General features: G+C 38.9%; 1 protein-coding gene across 2 annotated transcripts in view; it reads left to right on the top strand.

Moving 5' to 3' along the window:
* Positions 1–17,969, top strand: part of PTPRK (protein tyrosine phosphatase receptor type K) — a gene marked incomplete at both ends in the record, with an annotated part of 407,260 nt that overhangs the window by 176,206 nt on the left and 213,085 nt on the right. For both annotated transcript variants that reach the window (XM_080341013.1, XM_080341012.1), the window contains 2 exons: positions 7,291–7,372; positions 9,696–9,811. In XM_080341013.1, coding sequence (XP_080197139.1) covers positions 7,291–7,372; positions 9,696–9,811 — 198 coding nt within the window. The remainder of the gene's footprint in view (positions 1–7,290; positions 7,373–9,695; positions 9,812–17,969) is intronic.

The following is a 17,969-nucleotide window of genomic DNA, read 5'->3' as shown; positions in this document are numbered from 1 at the left end:
GTGTGGTGCTTCATCCAGATATTCTCAAAGCATGAGCCTAGAAATACTTGTCATAAGCAACTTAAGAGAAGTAAGCACAGATAAGTGGAAGGTTGTGAGGTTTTAACTGGTATTCCTGACTAACATGAAGGTCTTCAGGGTCACTTGAGTCTAGCCTCTAGCTTCCCCTGCATCAGATAGCGGTATCATACAGATCCTTCAAAGCTTTATTAAGCTTAATCTGTTTTCCTGCAGCACATATGGTGTTTATGGAGGTAAAATTCTGTTATGAACTCTCCTCATGTTTGAATTGTTTAGCTCACCTGAAGCTCGTCTGCAGTTTTTGCTTACATGTACAGAGACAATTTTAGAGTTGGTTGTTGTTTTTTCTCCTAGGATTGAGAAGTGGAGTGAGCTCGTTTAAAACTAATAAATTCTCTGAAGGATTGCCCGTTGGGACCCTTGGTAGGCATGTTTTTTGAGTGATTCCTCACCAGAGAGTATGATCAGAGATGAATCTTGGGAGTACAGGCTTCCCCGTGTTGAGTGGACCTTAAATACAAGTTTGGGGCTGAGAGGAGGTTTGTATGTCAAGGTTTCCCATGGGTGGCTCTGTGATGGTCTCAGAATCTGTGAGCACTTGCTGACCAGCTCTGCTGGTAAGGATGCTAGCGAGAAGATAGCCTTAAGTCCTTTGGTTTTCAGTCTCAGGAGGTGTGTTATTGAGGAAAAAAAAGAAGTGATAGGGTGTTAGCTGACTTCGCAGGATTGAGATCCCAAAGTTTTCACCCAAGTGTTTGATTTGCTGTGCTGGAAATTCTCCTGGGCCCTGTCAGCAGCAAAGGCTGCCTCGCAGCATTACTTAAGCATTCAAATGGAAGTAATTATGTTTTCATGATTTCTAAATTAGTTCAGCAAAATTATCTATAACTTTCACAAGGGAAATGCTTTTTATTATGTCAACAAAAATTTTAAATGTTAGGCAAGATTTTGTTTAGCTGTCCCTTTCAGCTAGCTTTCAATGGGTATTTCTTTTGTTACATGATACTATTTTCATGTTTATATTAATTTTTAGTTTCTTGGTGATTAAAATTTTGCTGTAGTATTTTAAAATTCCTTTACCATTGCAAAAACATTGGATAGAATTAGAAGCTTGTCAGTGAATAGGATTAGTTAGTGTTTTATCTTATAATGGTCTTGCTGTTCATGAGTTTTCATCTGCAGAAAGTTACTTTACTACAAAACAAATTTGCTCCTATGTGTTCTTCAGTCATAATCAATTCCCATATAAGTTCAAGTGTATGTGCAGTCACCCTACTGTGCTTTTACAAAAATGAAAATTATTCTATGAAGAAGACGTGCATGAAGTAGAAAAAATAAATAATTAAAAATGTTCACTTTTTATGCTCTTATGAAAGACTTTAAGGCTTTATATCTGGAGAGGTTAATATAACTAATATCTGATGAGGTTAATTAGTATAACTTGAGTGCTTCTTTTGATTCTATGTCATTGCTTCTTCATTTATTTTATTCACAAGTTGAATAGAAATTATGTGGAAGGTGCCAAAAATAGATTAAGATGCACACCATTGGGATTATGCGTATTGGAACAGTGAGGAATGAGCACAAAATTTCCAGTTGAGGATCAGCAGTTCTCAATTGTTTTTTTTTTTAACTGCAGTGTACCACGAACATGATACGTTCTGTTTACTTACAGCTAATATACTTTTCCACCAAGTATTGTAGTTGATCTATTTACAAGTTTCTCTTCTGATAATTAAGCCAATAAAAGTCCTCCTATAGCTGAAGAAAAATGTGTTGCAAGTTGAATGCTTGGTGGAAATGACAAGATCTAACTTCCCGCCCTCCCGCCCTGGCCTATTTCCATCTCAATTCCTTTTCAGCTCTCTCTAGTATTTCTGTCATCACAAAGCCTTTTAATACTCGGTTTTATCTAACTGATGTATGGATGTTTGCATCATATATATGATGGTCTGACAGGACCACTACTAAAACTATAGGAGATTCTTGCCTTCTTCAGTACCGTGACTAGTCAGAACTACTCAAGCCAAGAAAGGACAAGGGAGGACTCAAGCTGTACTGGAATACTCTGTTTGGTGACGGTGCTTTATAGTTTACAAGAAAAGTGCTTTTACAAAACCTAGTGAGAAATATTTTCTAAGGACAGGCTACAGAGTTGTTCTCCCTCTTTCCAGACTACCTTTTGTATGTGATTAACTAGGTATAATTTGGGAATGCTAATTTTGAGCAGTATCTCAAATGATACTGAAATTTTTCAATCCTGATAAGGGTTAAAAATTCATTGAGGCCATTCCTCAAAATGCATATCTGGTATATTCATGCAAGTGCAGGTTTAGTCTTCATGGTGATTCCAGAATGCAATGTTAAGGCTGTGTAGGAGTGCAAATTGAATATTTCTTAAACATTAGGCTTCAGCAGCTAAATCCCTTTGGGGGTCTCTGCTGTAATAATTACTACTTTTTCTCTTGCATTCACATACTGTTGAGTATTTAAGTTGTTCACAAACATTTATTTCTGTAATAGTATCAGTTGAAGACTGTCATATTCTACATTTTAAAGCTGGGATGTGAAAATAAAGCATGTGTGTGCTATTTTGCAGTGTCTGACACAAAAAAACCCCCATGAAAATTAAATTGTAATAAGTGGAAGGATGTTTGTAGTTGCATGGGCAACTAATGTTTTCTGGCTGGAGTGATGATCTGAATTATTTTTCGGCTAACATGAAACATTTAAGACATTATTTCTAGGACTGGAAACCGAACAGAAATTCAGACTTAACTGCAGGATTTGCCCTCAAAAACATGATTTTTTAATTTTTTTTTTCCTTTTATGCTGTATGGTGCATGTTGTACACTTAATTTTCAATCTTGGAACCCTTTAAAGGGGTCAGCAGGCATATAGATAAGGGTGATCTGTTTGATACAGGCTTAGTTAGGTTTCCAACAGGCTTTTGACGTGGTCCCTCTACAAAAGCTTGTTGTGAAGCTAAGCTGCCATTCTATGAGAAGATACTTCCATAAATAGATAATTGTTTAAGAGGAAGAAGGGAAGGTAAGAATAAATTGTCAATATGCCCAGAAGTCACCAAGGACGTCCTGTAGAGATTTGTGCCTTCACCATGTTCATAAAGGACCAGAGTGAGAGCCAGAGAACAGTGAGAAGATGAAAGTGTGCTGGTGAAAGCTGCTTTGGAACAGCGAGGACAGTATGTGGTTGTGAGGACCTGTAGAAGGACCATCAAAGTAATACCAGCTGTGAATGACTGGGCAATAAAGTGACAGGCACATTTTAGTGTAGATAGAGATATAAAATAATGCACACTGCATAAAATCCTAATTTTACACACAGAACAATTTATTTTGGAGTTTGCCATTGACACTCTGCAGCAAGACCGTGGGGTTCATAAAAATGTCACCTTAGAGCCCAGTGATCAAAAAAAGCAAATGAAGGGTTAAGAATGGTTAAGCAAGTTCAGTATGAATTATATAATGATATTATGCTGTTGTATAAATTATGACTCACCCACATTTTGATTACTGTGTGCCATCTCTGCTCTCATTATCTTCAAAGGATATAGTACAGTTAGAGCTATGAGAAGGATAATCAAAGAGAATGGTCTCTGTACAAGGTTCACTGAATAATCTGGGACAAAATTACTTGGGCACATATAATAGAGGTCTACAAAGTTGTGAATAATATAGCAGGATTATTAGGATCAATTTGTCACTGATTTGGGTCATTAAAGTAAGCCAGATAAAAAACGGACCCATGCAAATGGCTCTTAATGCTATCAGTAGTAAACCCATGGATTTTCCAAAATGACAGTGTGTTCACTAAAAGCTTGCATAATTTTAGAGGGAAAATGGACCAATATATGGACATGAGATGCGTTAGAGATGGCTAAATACATAGGAGCACGTCCAGTTCAGGGAGTTCCGACACTGTATCTTAATTTGCATCTGAATGCAGGCACTTAATAAACAAGGACATGCCATTTACTTGGAGAAGTAAGTAACTGTTTGAGTAGCACCTTGGAGCTATGTAGAAATTTCAGGGATGAAATCTAATTCCCTTGAGTAGCATTTGAACTACCTGAGCTATTAAACATTTCCTATTCTCATTCATTGTGGTGATGCTGGTACAAATGAGACAGAGTAAGCTGCCTCCACAGCCCTGCTCTGTGCAAGCCTGGTTCATCCCCTGAAAGCAGTCTCTCCTCTCCATTAAAGGACGTGAGCATCTCTCAGAAGTGCACTACATGAGCATGCAGTTAAATTGTAATAAGCAGAAGGACATTTCTAGTTGCATGGGCAACTAATGTTTTCTGGCTAGAGTGATAATCTGAATTATTTTTCAGCTAACATGAAGTGTTTAAGACATTCTTTCTAGGACTCGAAACCGAACAGAAGTTCAGACTTGACTGCAGGATTCACCCTCAAAGCACTGGTATCTTACTAGGATAAACCTTCTCTGGTGAATAAAATAGCTCAGCAATCTGGGTGTTCTTTTCAAGTATTGTGTGGGTATTTGAGGAAAAGAGCTACCTCAGGTTCTGGTCTGACTTGTCAGCATTTCAAATTGCTGTTTACACCTAGATATGCAATTCTCTTTTTCCATTTCCCATGTTAAATGTGAACAGATGTTATCGAATTAAAGCCTGATACAAATTTTTTAACTGAGCTAAAACTTTTGCTACATAGTATGTATATTTATTAATGTTTCATAGCTGTATTTATACCAATTCTGAATGTAAATAAAAAATAATTTAGCATTATATCTGAAATCTTGGCTCTGTAATACCACTGTCTTTTTAATAATTTTATTTTTCCTTTATCAACCTCATTACTCCCTATAATATTTTGTAGACTTCTTGCGTTTCTGTATTTATCTCCTTCTTTTTTTTTTCCTCTTTTTTTCTTCCTTCTTAGAGATTTCTATGTCTTAATCATACTCTTTTTGCTCTTTCCAGGAACTTCTTTTCTTTTGGTAACTTCCTAGTCTTGGGGGATGGGATTAATTAAATTAATCTGGAAGAGATAGAAAAAAACAAGTGAATTCATTCCCAGCTCTCTCCCAAGAGAGGTAACTTTCCCCCCTGTGCCCCTGGTGTAGGACGGTATCAAAATACAGGGGAAGGACACACATGAGACCAGGCTTCCCTGGGAACTGGATCTAAGTTACTTCCAAATGTGCGAGGTGTAAATTTAGTTCAGTTCTTAACACTGATGCTCAAATTTCTTAACTGGGCTTTGAGAAACAAAGTGCTTTCAGAGTTTGTGGATGTGATTGAACTGTATTGTATGCTAAAGAAATGTGTCTGCCAGAAGGGCTTTAAATATATTTCTTACTGAGTTGTTTGTCTTCCATGCCATACAACTATTAAAAAAGAGGATTAATCCAAATAATTATAAAATTGATCATATTCATGTTGATGGTCTTTACTGGGAACAAATGCCAGCTCTCTGAAGATGTCTGAGGAGCTGGTAGACACTCTCAAATAGTGCTCTGGTCAGAGAGATCATTGGACAAGGGAGTGAAAGTTGGAGTCCTAGATGCTAAATTCCTTTCTATCCAGCTGTTGCTGGCCAAGATAGGAGGAGAAGTTTTCCTCAACTTAATTGCACAGGGATGCACATAGAATTAAAAGGAGGGGAGAAAAAAAAAAAGGAGAATGGAAAGAAGTGCAGCCAGAACCTCAGCAAGAACTTCTGGAGAAGCTGGAAGAGGAATTGTGGCCTGGTGCTGTCAAAGTATACGTGACCCACAGGCTTCCTCTTTCTACAGTCAAAGCACAAGTTGGTGGGACCCTGTGAACCACAGCATGAACGTGCCCATATCCAGCTTTCCTTGGAAGTTTTCCTTATTTATACCCCTGTGAGGCTGTGAAATTAGTTCTGAGTATCAACAGGACACCTGGTGTGCCTGCCTCCTCTGGTAGGAAGATAAATTGCACTTTATCTCTGGGTGGAAGGTAAGGGCAAGGAAATGTAGGGATTACATAGAAGTGTTCCTGATGCAGCATTGAGCCAGGTGTCTGGCTGAAGAGGGTAGTTTTTGTGAACAAGAGGTCCAAAAGGAGCTCTGGAGGTAGATGGGAGCTGCTTGGTCCCAGGACTCCCTTGTGACTGAAGGCAGTGCGGTGGTCATTGCTTCCAAGCAAGGGGCCATGTGGATCCCCCACTAAGAGCAGCTGAGAAAGGTGCTGGCTGGGGACAGCTTTCTCCTGCATATCTGCAGGGTACATTGGGTTCTTACTCTGTTGCCTTTGCTGCTCTCTTACATTGTCCCCAAGAACGAGAGATGTAAACTGTTCGAAAAGACAACATATAGAGGAGTTGACTTGGTCAAAGCCTGTATAGTACAGAAGACCTCAACTGATACTTTGGGCAATGACAGCTACAAGTTTATGTCATATCCCTTGAATCAATCTTTCCTGTTGTGCTTTCTTCTTTCATATCTTCTGTTTACTTTAGGCATTCATGCTTCATTTTTTTCCTTCTAATTATTTTCCTTTTGCTTTCACCGTATTCTACTTTTTTAAATTGTCTGTATGAGGAAGCATGACTCTTGACAATAAATTTGTTCTGATCACTTGAAGGTTGTTTTACTACCTCTGTAGCAAAGGACAGTTCTGTGCTCTGGGGTAGTTCAAGAGCAATTCTTTGTGACTACCTTTTTGGAGTAGAACAAGAAGTTGGATAAGAAGACTTTTCCTTCATATGCAGCAATTTCCCCATTGCCTTGCAAAAATGAAGTTAATGGCTACTATATAAATCTCATGCTACAGCTGTTCTTTTCATTGCCACTGGGGAGTGCTACACTATTTCTGTGCTGCTGTGTGTTTTCCTGTGCAATTACACTGCAGAAGGTTACAGGAGAATGTGGACTGTACTCTGACCCCTGACAAGCATATAAATTTTGTTAAAATGGGTTGATCAGTTGTGTGCTGTGATGTTGAACCTGCCTGGAAGTAATGGCATTTTTTCAGAACTGGATCATGTTTATACATTAAGCAGAGTGAAAGCTGTATGCCATTAATTGAGGTAATAAACAAGCTTTTCTGCTGTGCCATAAGCAGAAAATCGAAAGCTAGTCATGTATATGAATGGTATGGAACTGCAGTACGTTAAATAATAAATATTCAGTCATCAAACCTTGTAGGAACTTCAACTAAATGAAAAAGGCAATGTGTCTTATATCTACACGCTTGCCACTGTGGGAATTCTGTAGAAATGAGTGTTGTAAACATTTTTTCTTTCATTTTGACAGGTAATATTTGAAGCTGAAGTCTCAGATGGGAGAAGTGGCTACATTGCCATTGATGACATCCAGGTTCTGAGTTACCCTTGTGGTAAGTAATGATTAAGAGCTGCATTTTTCTCTGTCTTTTCAGGACATATTTGATATTGCTGTAGACTGCTGAGTTTTCATCACTTGATCACTGATGTTCTTTGTTCTTTCAATAGTGGTTATTTTTAGCTTTCAGGGGAAATGTAGTGTTGCAATAGTGATTTACCTGGGTAAAATCTTTGTCTGCCAAAAGTAAATTATACAGGAGTATAAAAGCAGAAATTCTTCATTGTCTTTTTAGTCATAGAATCATAGAATAGTTTGGGTTGGAAGGGACCTTAAAGATCATTTAGTTCCACTCCCTTTGCCATGGGCAGGGACACTTTCCAGTAGATGAGGTTGCTCAAAGCCCTGAGCAAATTGGCCATGAACACTTCCAGGGATGGGGCATCCACAGCTTCTCCAGGCAGCCTGTTCCAGGGCCTCAGCACCCTCATAATGAAGAATTTCCTCCTAATAGCTAATCTAAATCTACCTTCTTTCAGTTTAAAGCCATTACCCTTGTGCTTCTTATGTTGGAGGCCCCAGAGCTGAATGCAGTGTTCCATGTGGGGTCTCACAAGAGCAGAGCAGAGGGGGAGAATCACCCTTGATCTGCTGGTCACGCTCCTTTTGATGCAGCTCAGGATATGGTTGACTGTGCTGTGAGCAGACATTGGCAGATCATGTCGTGTTTCTCATCAACCAACACCTCTGAGTCCTTCACCTTGGGGCTGCTCTCAATCCATTCTCCACCCCGCCTGTATTTGTGCTTGAGATTGTCCTGACCCATGTGCAGGACCTTGTACTTGGCCTTGTTGAATTTATACCAAAGCTGGTATGCATAATTAAAATGGCTTTTAATGTTAATGGATATGCTCACTAATTAAAGAAAACTGAGTTTTCAGATGCACGTAGGATGTTTATTCAGATTTCATGTCTTTGTTATTTTTAATTTTTTCCCTTTTTTTTAAAAAAAAAAAAATAAAAATGGACACATCAGATTTAAAAAGGAAAAAAAAAAGGCTTCTGGCTGTTGAACTGTTGAAGGATTGTTGTATGTTGTTTTTGTGGACAGACTTCAGGCATTTATGTTTGCCTTTCCCTGCTTTATCCTGGGGAAGAATAACACACATGCAAGCCGAAGTTGTGCTAATGCTAATATTCTACAAATATCAAGTTGCGAGAAAGAAATTATTACTGTGCATTCTGTTCAAATCTTCTGATCCTCCCCCAAGACACCCCCTTCTCTAAAATGTAATTTCATTATATTCTACCTCATGGCTAATAATTTAATTGCTTTCTGAAATGATCAAGATATAACAACCCCCTCCCCCAAATTTGCAAAATGATGCCAAATAGTAAGGTTGCAATGGCAACATCACATTTTGTTTTCTTCTGCCCCAACCTGTTAGGACTGTAGCTCTCAGGGGCTACCAAGCTTATAGAGTTTTTGAGTGAATTTCCTCTTTATACTTTAGCCAGCCCAGCTATCAGAAGTCTGTGGGGTTTTTTTAAGTGCCAAAACAAAAGGTGCTTGGGTACAGCCATGATGTCAGATTATCAGTATGATACAGTATTCAGATAAGCTCGTTTCTGTAATTGATGTTTAAACCCTGTATGTTCCAATTTGCTGGTTTTTCCTTTTTTTTTTTTTTTTTTTTTTTTTTTTAGTAAGCACAAGGAAGTAACAGTTCAGCTACTGTTTCTCTTAGTAGTTTTTGAGAAGGGGGTTGGCAAGAGCTGTGTAATGTACCCATTCCTCAAATGCATCTGCATCTGTCTGCTTTCTTACATCTAACAAATCCTTCAGATGGTTGTGCCACTGAGCTTTCCTAGGGGCTTTGTCAGCATAGGAAATAGATTTGTCAGTCCTGAAATACTATCTTAAATGATGCAAATGATTTCGTTTACTAAAACAATGGAGCTCCAAATTACATTGCAAATAATCTGAATAGTATCTTTCTATTTGTGCCTAAGCAGTATGCTGCTAATTGAGTTTTTCTCAGTATGATGGATTTCATGCAATCGAAAGTCTTTGGGATAATTTCTGTGAAGTGCTGCCGACATTTTGGCATTTGATCTCCTTCTCTTGGCTTTGATTTTTAAAAGACTTTATTATAACTCATGTATAACATAAAGTTACTAGAATCACCAGAGGAGAAGAGAAGGGACTGAAAGCACTCTTTCTTCTTGAACAGGGATGAAACAAATCATTTTCTCTCGTCTGTTTCTGGTTTTTTTAGCCAAAGGTTGTTATAATATGCATCTTTAGGGAGACAATGTTGCTGGCACCTTTTTTAGCGATAAGCGTTATTTGTAATTTTTGTTTTCCCCCTCTGCAGATAAATCTCCACATTTCTTGAGGCTGGGGGATGTAGAGGTCAATGCAGGGCAGAATGCTACATTTCAATGCATTGCTACGGGGAGAGATGCAGTGAATAACAAGTTATGGCTCCAGGTAAGGCCAACTCATGCAAGTCTATTTGGCTAGAGGACAAGCTGCTTTCTGGAGGTGAAATATTCAAATTCCTAAGCCTCTTTTTCTTCTGCATATAAAATATTTAGTTTAAATACAATTTTATCTCTGTTAAATGGAAAAACTTGGAATCAATTTTGTAATGTCAAAAAGCTTGGATTAAAAATTAGAATAACTGGTGTGTACAGTAGAGTACCGGTCTTGAAGGCATTGTGAACCTTCTCTCCTTGTAAATCAGTTCCTCTGTATCAAAATTTATTATCATTAAATATAGATAATTGGCATTTGGGATCTAGCAAAACACAGATGTAACACAACTATCACAAATTTTGAGGATTATTTTATCACATAAATTATAACTAATTCTTTGTCCAAGCAGGTGGCTGGAGGGTTGTGGCTGTACTTCTGTGTGCATAACAGTTTTACTCAGCAGCATATTTAATGGGAAAACATAAAATGACTGGTGTGTGTCCTTTTTCTCTGTCTCCATAAAAGGAGGGGATTCAACTTCTATCTGTGTAATAATAGTGAGTAGTATTTATGTTAGAATCTAAGAGATTACTAAAAAACAGAAAATAACCCTTCTCAGTGTTAAAAAAAAAAAAAAAAAAGAAAAAAGAAAAAAAGAAGAAATGAACACCACCATTTCCCAAAACAACCATTTTTTGTGGTGGGGATAGGGGTGACTTACAGTTAAGACCACCAGTAAAGTAAAAGGACAACAGTTTCACAGTTGCTCCTTAAAAAATTAAATTTTGCCACTGAAAAATGATTTAAAAAATCAGTTTAGTTGTTTGTGTGCCTTTATGTGTGTGTTTTAGTTTATTCATAAACCTTAAGCATCAAGACTCCTTTAGAATAGTTTCTAAATATGCTCTTTAATTTTTTTTTTAAATGCGTATTTCTGTACAGTTTCAGAACTGTAAAGTATATACATTTTGGGAAACGTACTTTGAAATTAATGATAGTTAGAACTTCAAAATATCTATTTTTCGCAAGCATTGTACTTGGAAATGAACTATAATTGGTTACTTCAATCTGTTCGATTTTTCTTTTAATAGAGAGTGGAGCTGACAAACCCTGAGTAATACTTGCATATAGGCATGTGATGAATTTAAAATTTTGAAGAGATGTTTTTTAATAGATAGAATGAGATTAGAATATACCTGATATGCAAAATGTATCATTGGACACATACACGGCAACATTAAAAAAGGAACACAAATCTAGCAGTTAACTGCATTGCATTTAGTGAAAATGTATCATAGCAGCAGAAATGATTTGTGCTCCATGTCTTCAAGTAGGAACTTGTTTAAATTGAGCAAGCATATAATGCATTCATTGAGGAAGAGGAGTTGGATTTCAGAGACTTGCCAAACAGAGCATACAAAGCACACAAAATGAAATTAAGCTGGGTGTTGCTCTGTCAAAGGCAGAGCTGTAACAATAGGCACATACCAGCAAAACCATGAAGCATCACGGTCAGAGAGGCCCAAAAGAGACAGTGAGCTGGAAATCTTCCCTATCGCTCACTCCTTGGAGTCACATAGCTCTGACAGGTTATCCTTGCTAACCTTCACTCTCCTGAGAAACCCACTTAGCAGCAAGAACAACACAGGAAAACATACATTTTCCCTCCATATACTTCTTGGGTGGTTGTTGGTGGGAGTGTGGTTTTTTTGTTTGTTCGCTTTTTGTTTGTTTGTTTTTGTTAGTTTGTGGGGGTTTTTGTTGTTTGTTGGATTACAAATGTGCTAATTTCTCACAGTGCAAAAGGTAAGGTACCTTTGAGGAAACACTTTGATACTCTTGAAGGTAACTTGCTGCTGAAATTATGTTCTTGAACACCTGTTCTCGTTTTTGTTTCCCCTTAAACAGTGCCAAATGTTCACCAATTTAAAGGTGACCCATTTTTTTCTTCCTCATCATTCTACCCTTCCATCCTACTTGCCCAACATAACCATCAATCAGCAACTTTCCTTCTTTGAATATCCTTCCTTAGATAACATGGCAAGTTACTGCTGTTGTGTGCAGTATTAACTCATTTTCCTTAAAACCTGGGGTGGATATGTATGGGCTTCATGAGGCTCTGGAGTGTGACTTGGAAAAGGTTCACTTTAACCTTTGACCAAACTGGAGATTCATAAAGCCCCAATACCCAGAAAGGAAGAACCAGAAGATCAAATCAAATGCCTAAGTAATTGTTTTTGAGAGTTCTGAGCTGAAACATTCCAAGTATATATTTTTCTCATAACAAGAAAGGCTATTGGAACAGAAAAAAAAAATGTGCAAAAATGAACAATGAAAATGAGGGGAGTTGGGGAAGAAGACTCTTTCCAAGTACACTGTGTTAGAGAAAATAGCTTTTGATTATGTCCTTATTGAAAGAGAAAAGATATTTCCTTGGGGGGGTGGGAAAAAAGCATCAAACAATTTGCTATTAAAATACATTCTTTGATAAGGAAAGATCCAAGGTGCAGTCTGGGATGCTTTTTTATATCTGAAATGCTCTCAGATCTGATTTGCTTGCATTGAAGTAATAGAGATGTGCAGGCACAGATTTCATTACAAACTCTGTCAGTGCTCTGAGGCTAAAGCAAATTCAGCAACAGGAGCAAATACAACCAGCAGCCGCCCTGCTCTGTGTTGGGAGCTGTGCTGTCCCTGGGCGCAGTCCCCCAGCCGCTTCTGCCAGGCTCTGTCCCAGCTGCTGCAGTCTCAGCCTCATCCTCCTCATCCCTCTGTGCTGACACTGGGGCTTTTGGAGCTCGCCAGTACGTCAGTTCAGAAAAGTGATCTGGCTGAAAAAGATTTTGGCAGAAATTGGATTTTTGTTATTGTTGTGGCTGGGGAGGACTGTTTGTTTGTTTGTTTTAAAATTTATTTATTTTATTTTGTTTTCTTTTTTAGCTTCATTCATGTCTCAATTACCTATATAAATAGTTCCAGCAAGTGGAAAGATATGGGGATATTTGGGTAGATGCGGGGAAGAGGGAAAGAACCGAACCTGAACCGAACTAAAAGTGAATCTTGGTAGCGTGTCTCATATAGTGTCCTATGTAAACTTTTTTTGGTTGTTGTTTTGAAAAAAGCCCTGGTTATATATTAGATAATCTATGTGTGCTCACGTTTCCATGTTTATGTTTTTCGCAGCATGTATATAATTAAGTGGCCATACCATTGTGTGTCTGAAAATAAAAATCAATAAAAAGAGACACAGCATTTCAGTATGCTCTGTGTTTATGGGTGTAATGACAGCCTTTTAATCAACTCAGTTTTCTATAAATGTACATCTGTAAACATTTCAGATAAATAAGAATTAACATTGAACTGAACTCCTGACTTTCATGGCTGCAGATTCTGCTCCTCTTTGATTGTGTTTAGATTGTATCTGGTCTTTTGTCTCCTTTCATACCCCTTCGCTCCCACCTCTGTATTTTGTAGCCCCACTGGACCAAGGTCTGGGACAGTCAGAGATCTGGCATTGTAAGATAAGCAGTAAAGATAACAAAAGTCTTCAAAAGTTGCAGCTGCGTTAATATGAAGCAAATATTTGCACAGATAAAGAGATTTAACTGGCTGAACAAGATGATCCGAAACACACCTTTTGTGAGTGTCAATAGTAGATGTGGGAGTGGGACAGAAATGCAGCTCTCAAATATTTTTATTCTTCACTTTTTCAACCTAATCTACTGTTGAATCTGTTACAGTTGTGAGCTGAAGGATTCTCTTTGCCAAACAGCAAATTCTGAAAGAGTTTCAGTCCTAATGTTTTGTTTGAAGTGAGCATTCATGTTGTTTCTGAAACACATTCAATCTTGGTGTGTATTGTCCTTTTTGCTTACCATTCCCTTCTGAATATAATGCTGTGGGTTGTTATTTTGTTTTGATTTTTTTTTTCCTCTCAGCATTTTTCCCCCTCCTCTTAAAATTTTCACCATAATATGTCACACACCAGCAGTGGTAGTTTGATGCCACTGTACAAAATGAAGGAATTGAGTTGTGTGATAGGAGTCCCCAGACCCAAAGGCAGTAACCTGGCTTTTCTACCTGTTATGCTTTGGTATGCTCTTGTTTTATAAGCTTCAGAAGTTAGCAGAAAAAATTATTTCACGGAGAAAGTGTTCATAAGTGTGTGTGTGTATAATCTTAAAAGATTGTACATGGCATGTGTAGACATCATAACTGATCAGTTGTTGATCACTTCAGCTGATTTTCTTTTTTCTAAAGCCTATGAATTGTCTTTCTTTGAAAAGGCACTTAAGGATTCTTTCATTTATTAACCTTTGATGCACCTTGTTGCTTTGTTCACATTGATTTGCTACATTAGTGTATATATAGGGCCACCTCTTTATTCTTTTTCTACCACCCCTGTGAAATGCCTTGCATTCCAGTGGAGTTATGTCAATAAACAACCTTGTAAACAAGAGTCACTTCTACATGTTAATCCTGTGCTTGGGATGGGTACGTGTTAAGTACTAAATATTCAAAAGAATAGTGCATACACGGCATTCTAAAAATGAAGATGCAGAGGCTGCATGGGGTGGGACTGGTGCGGGGGGCTGTTTGCCTGTTTGATTTGGATATTTCTGTGTGGAGGAAGCTTCCAAGGCTTTAAGCTTTGTTTCTTTACTAAGACAGTGGATAAACAGAATTGGCTGAACAGAATAAGTAACATTTGGGTACACAAAGACTCCGAAGAGCAGTGTACGTATTGCCCAGCATTTGTTCTGTGGATCTAATTGGGATATCAGGGCAATAGGTTTTTTTGCATAATCGGGCTGTGTTTAACAGCTTCCCAAGCTGGGAACAATTGTGGCTCCCAGAAGCCCAATACGATTTTCAGTGTCTTATCGATGTCCAGTTTAACTGGACACTCACACAGTGCAGAGAATAGAGCTTTTTGCTAGAACATCTGTTAAACCATATGTCTTGGCACCTGGTTCACATGGAGATAACTGCAGTACTAATGAGTCCATCCATCATTGCTGAGCTTTGCATTAACATAGCATTGGATTAGGGAAAGCGGCTTGTTCTGGCTTTGCGGTCGGATGTGTTTTGCCACGGTCCATGGTGATACCATTTGCTTTGGCGAATCTGAAATACAAAGGAAGTACTGCCTGTGTTTAAAAGTTTAATATGTGCCTGGTAATCCTGTGCAGATTGGCATTGGAGCACGGTGGCGAGGGGGCCGATCTGTCGGCAATAGCCGTGGGTGCTGGCTAACACAGCGCTCCGCTTGGGCTGCCAAGGCTGGCACGGCAGCCCCGCTCTCGCCTGTGGAGAGGCTCCTCAGCGCTAATGTGCTCTGATGCAGCCCCTGTCTCCGCCAGAGGAAAATGTCGTTCCTTGTGGAATAACTGATAATTAAAGCAATTGCCTGAGAGTAATAATTGAAAAAGTGAAATTAAAAAGCATTGTGGAAAATAAAATGCAAATTGCTGTAAAAACAATGGAGTGGGGCTGACCTCCCAGCGGTACCAACTGTTACCGGAGGATGAACGAGCATCTGCATGGTTGTCTGTTCATGCTCAAACAACCAGCTGTATCCCACTCCCTTGCTTAAGGAAACTGCCATAACCGTAATGCCCTGTTTAGCAGCATTTTGGGTTTTGGTGGTCGTTGCCCCAGAATGTGATTTGATATTTAACATTTGGTTTTCTTGCTAGATGCTGCATATGCATGCTCTCTAACAAGTCTTTGGACTGGACACATGCAGATGGTATCCTGTAATGATGCATTTGGGCACATCATTGTGCAGGACCGATACAGTATGTCAGGAATTTAGACTACAGAATGTATATGAGAATGTGTGCCTCTCGCAGGGATTGAGGGACACAATGTTGACATTATGTTTTGTGTTTTGAAAGGACATTATTTTCTCTTAAAGAAAGGTGGTTGTGCCATGTAATTCCTCTCTTCCCATTATATCCAGAAGGTGAAGGCATGGATCAGTATTCAACAGGAGGGTTTGAAAACAGGTTGTGGGACTTCAGGGTTAAACCATTTAAGTGCTGGGACGCTTGCTCACGGTCTCAAAAAAAGTGTATCTATGATAGGAGGGTCATAAGCAATTTAGCTTTGTTTCATGTAGTTTGCATGGGTTTACTACTTCGATTTTTCCACAGTTTTCTAATATAACTTTGCATTTTTATATCCCATTGCATTTTCATACAGTTAATTAACTGCTTAAGGTACTGTTTCATTAGTTTGATGATAAAACATCGACTGTTACAGTGCACCCGTGACTGTTCACCATTTTCATACCATTTGAAGAATCATTTTTGTTCACTTGCACAAATTCTATGACCCTTGAAAGTTAAGGGGAAGTGAGCACACTCTGAATATTAGAGAACCTGTGTTGCTTTGCTTTTTCTTTCATGGGGCCTAAAGGAACTCAGAGGAGATACCTCATTAGTACCCAAAGGGTCGCAGCTGGGGAACTGTGACAGCAATTTTTGGTCCCCTTTTTGCTGCTAGTTAACTTTTGAGTTTGATACCCTTTGCTTTTGAACGGAGGTCAGTCAGGCCTGCTTGGGCTAAGAAGGAGTCGAAGCCATGATGTTGTGTGAAGGCTGTGGGAGGAGAGGGGACTGATCCCTCTGGGTTTGCTCTCCTTCCTGGGTGGGTGACCTCTGAGGAGCCTCCAGGGAGATGGCAGAAATTTTGGATCATCAGTATCATCAGTCCAAAACAGGTGCTAATTTGTAATGGTAAACATTACTGTCTGTTGATACAAAACCTTTTTTTCTCAGACAGTAAAATGCCACTCAAGTCTACATTTTCTTACCTGTAACGTGATTACTGGCAGTGGCCAAGCACTTAAAGCTTGCACAGAAACTTCACTTCCCTCATTTTTCTAATAATTAGTTGCTTTTACGTATAGATAAGATATTTTTTAAAGTGATCAATAGAATAGGGAAGCAAAGAGGGCAGGGCTCATATTTTGCAGTGGCTTGTCTATTTTTCCTGCACTTTTACCTCATTATATTTATGTTCTGTGGGAGACATTCTGGTTTTCCAAACGCTTTTTTCAAAGGTGTGTGAGAAGCTGTCATGAAGGGATATATCAAGCTACTTTTAAATGTCTTGACTTGTAGTTTATTCTGTATCAAACAGTGCTGACTCAGACATGGTTATAAAGTGTATTCACCAATGAAAAATACAGTATTAATAACTTCATATTTGATATTCTCCTTCTAACTTGTTTGTTTCACAAAGGATTTTTTTCGCCCGTCTTTTCACTCTGTATTCACCTTTGCTGCTATCTATGTCATTTAACCCTGAATGAACCATCCTCCCTCTTTCCCTCCCCAATTTATCACCTTCTTGGATAAATATGGCAGTTCTCCCTAGATGCCCGGTCATCTTAGGTTTCAGCAACATGAAATGCTGTAATCCTCCTGACTCTAATTTAATTCTGTCCCAGTTAACTAAGTCCCCCAGCCTGCGTAGCTACCAGTCATTTAGTTTATACAGCAGCCTTTGGGGTTGTCATCCCTGTAGGTGTTCCCCAGGGATGCTGCTCCTCCTGTGGTGGCTGGAACGTCAGGCGGTGGGGGCTGTGCCGCACCCCATGCCAGGTGCCGTGGGCAGCTCACTGACCCCCTCACTGACCCCCTCTAACACCAGCGACCGCCTTGTCCTTCTGCCTTTTTGTAGCTCACAGCTAGACCAGCTGTGGTGGGAGTTGGGTCATTCCGTTCAGCCTCGGCAGTATTTCCTCAGCCAGCCAGTGGCTGAAACCCATATAAATCAGACACCTGAAATTGAGATGACGTTTATAAAGACATATATTGTTATAAATTCCTTGCCTGTTGAGTCCTGTAGGTCTTGTCAGTTAAGGTGTGTGTTGGGGTTGTCTCCTCAGGGGTGTGATGTGTGGTGTGTAACCTGATACCTCAGCCCCGGTTTTCTCAAGTAGCTGCAGGACTTAATGAATTACAGAATAAGAGCAGCTAGTATACTTGGCTGCTTTTAAAAAAGGTAAAATCATCTGCTGAGAAGTGTTTGAGGAACTGTCTTGTCTGGTGTTAGTCGTAAGGGTTTTGTTTTTGCAAATTTTTTCCTTCATGATTTTCTCCTAACTAATCAGTTTTTTTGTTTTGAGCTGCAGGATTAATACTGTAGTTCAGCATGT

Source organism: Nesoenas mayeri (genome assembly GCF_963082525.1).
Source record: "Nesoenas mayeri genome assembly, chromosome: 3".
NCBI lineage: Eukaryota > Metazoa > Chordata > Aves > Columbiformes > Columbidae > Nesoenas > Nesoenas mayeri.
The sequence above is the reverse complement of the archived record's forward strand: the minus strand, read 5'-3'. Positions and strand labels throughout refer to the sequence as shown.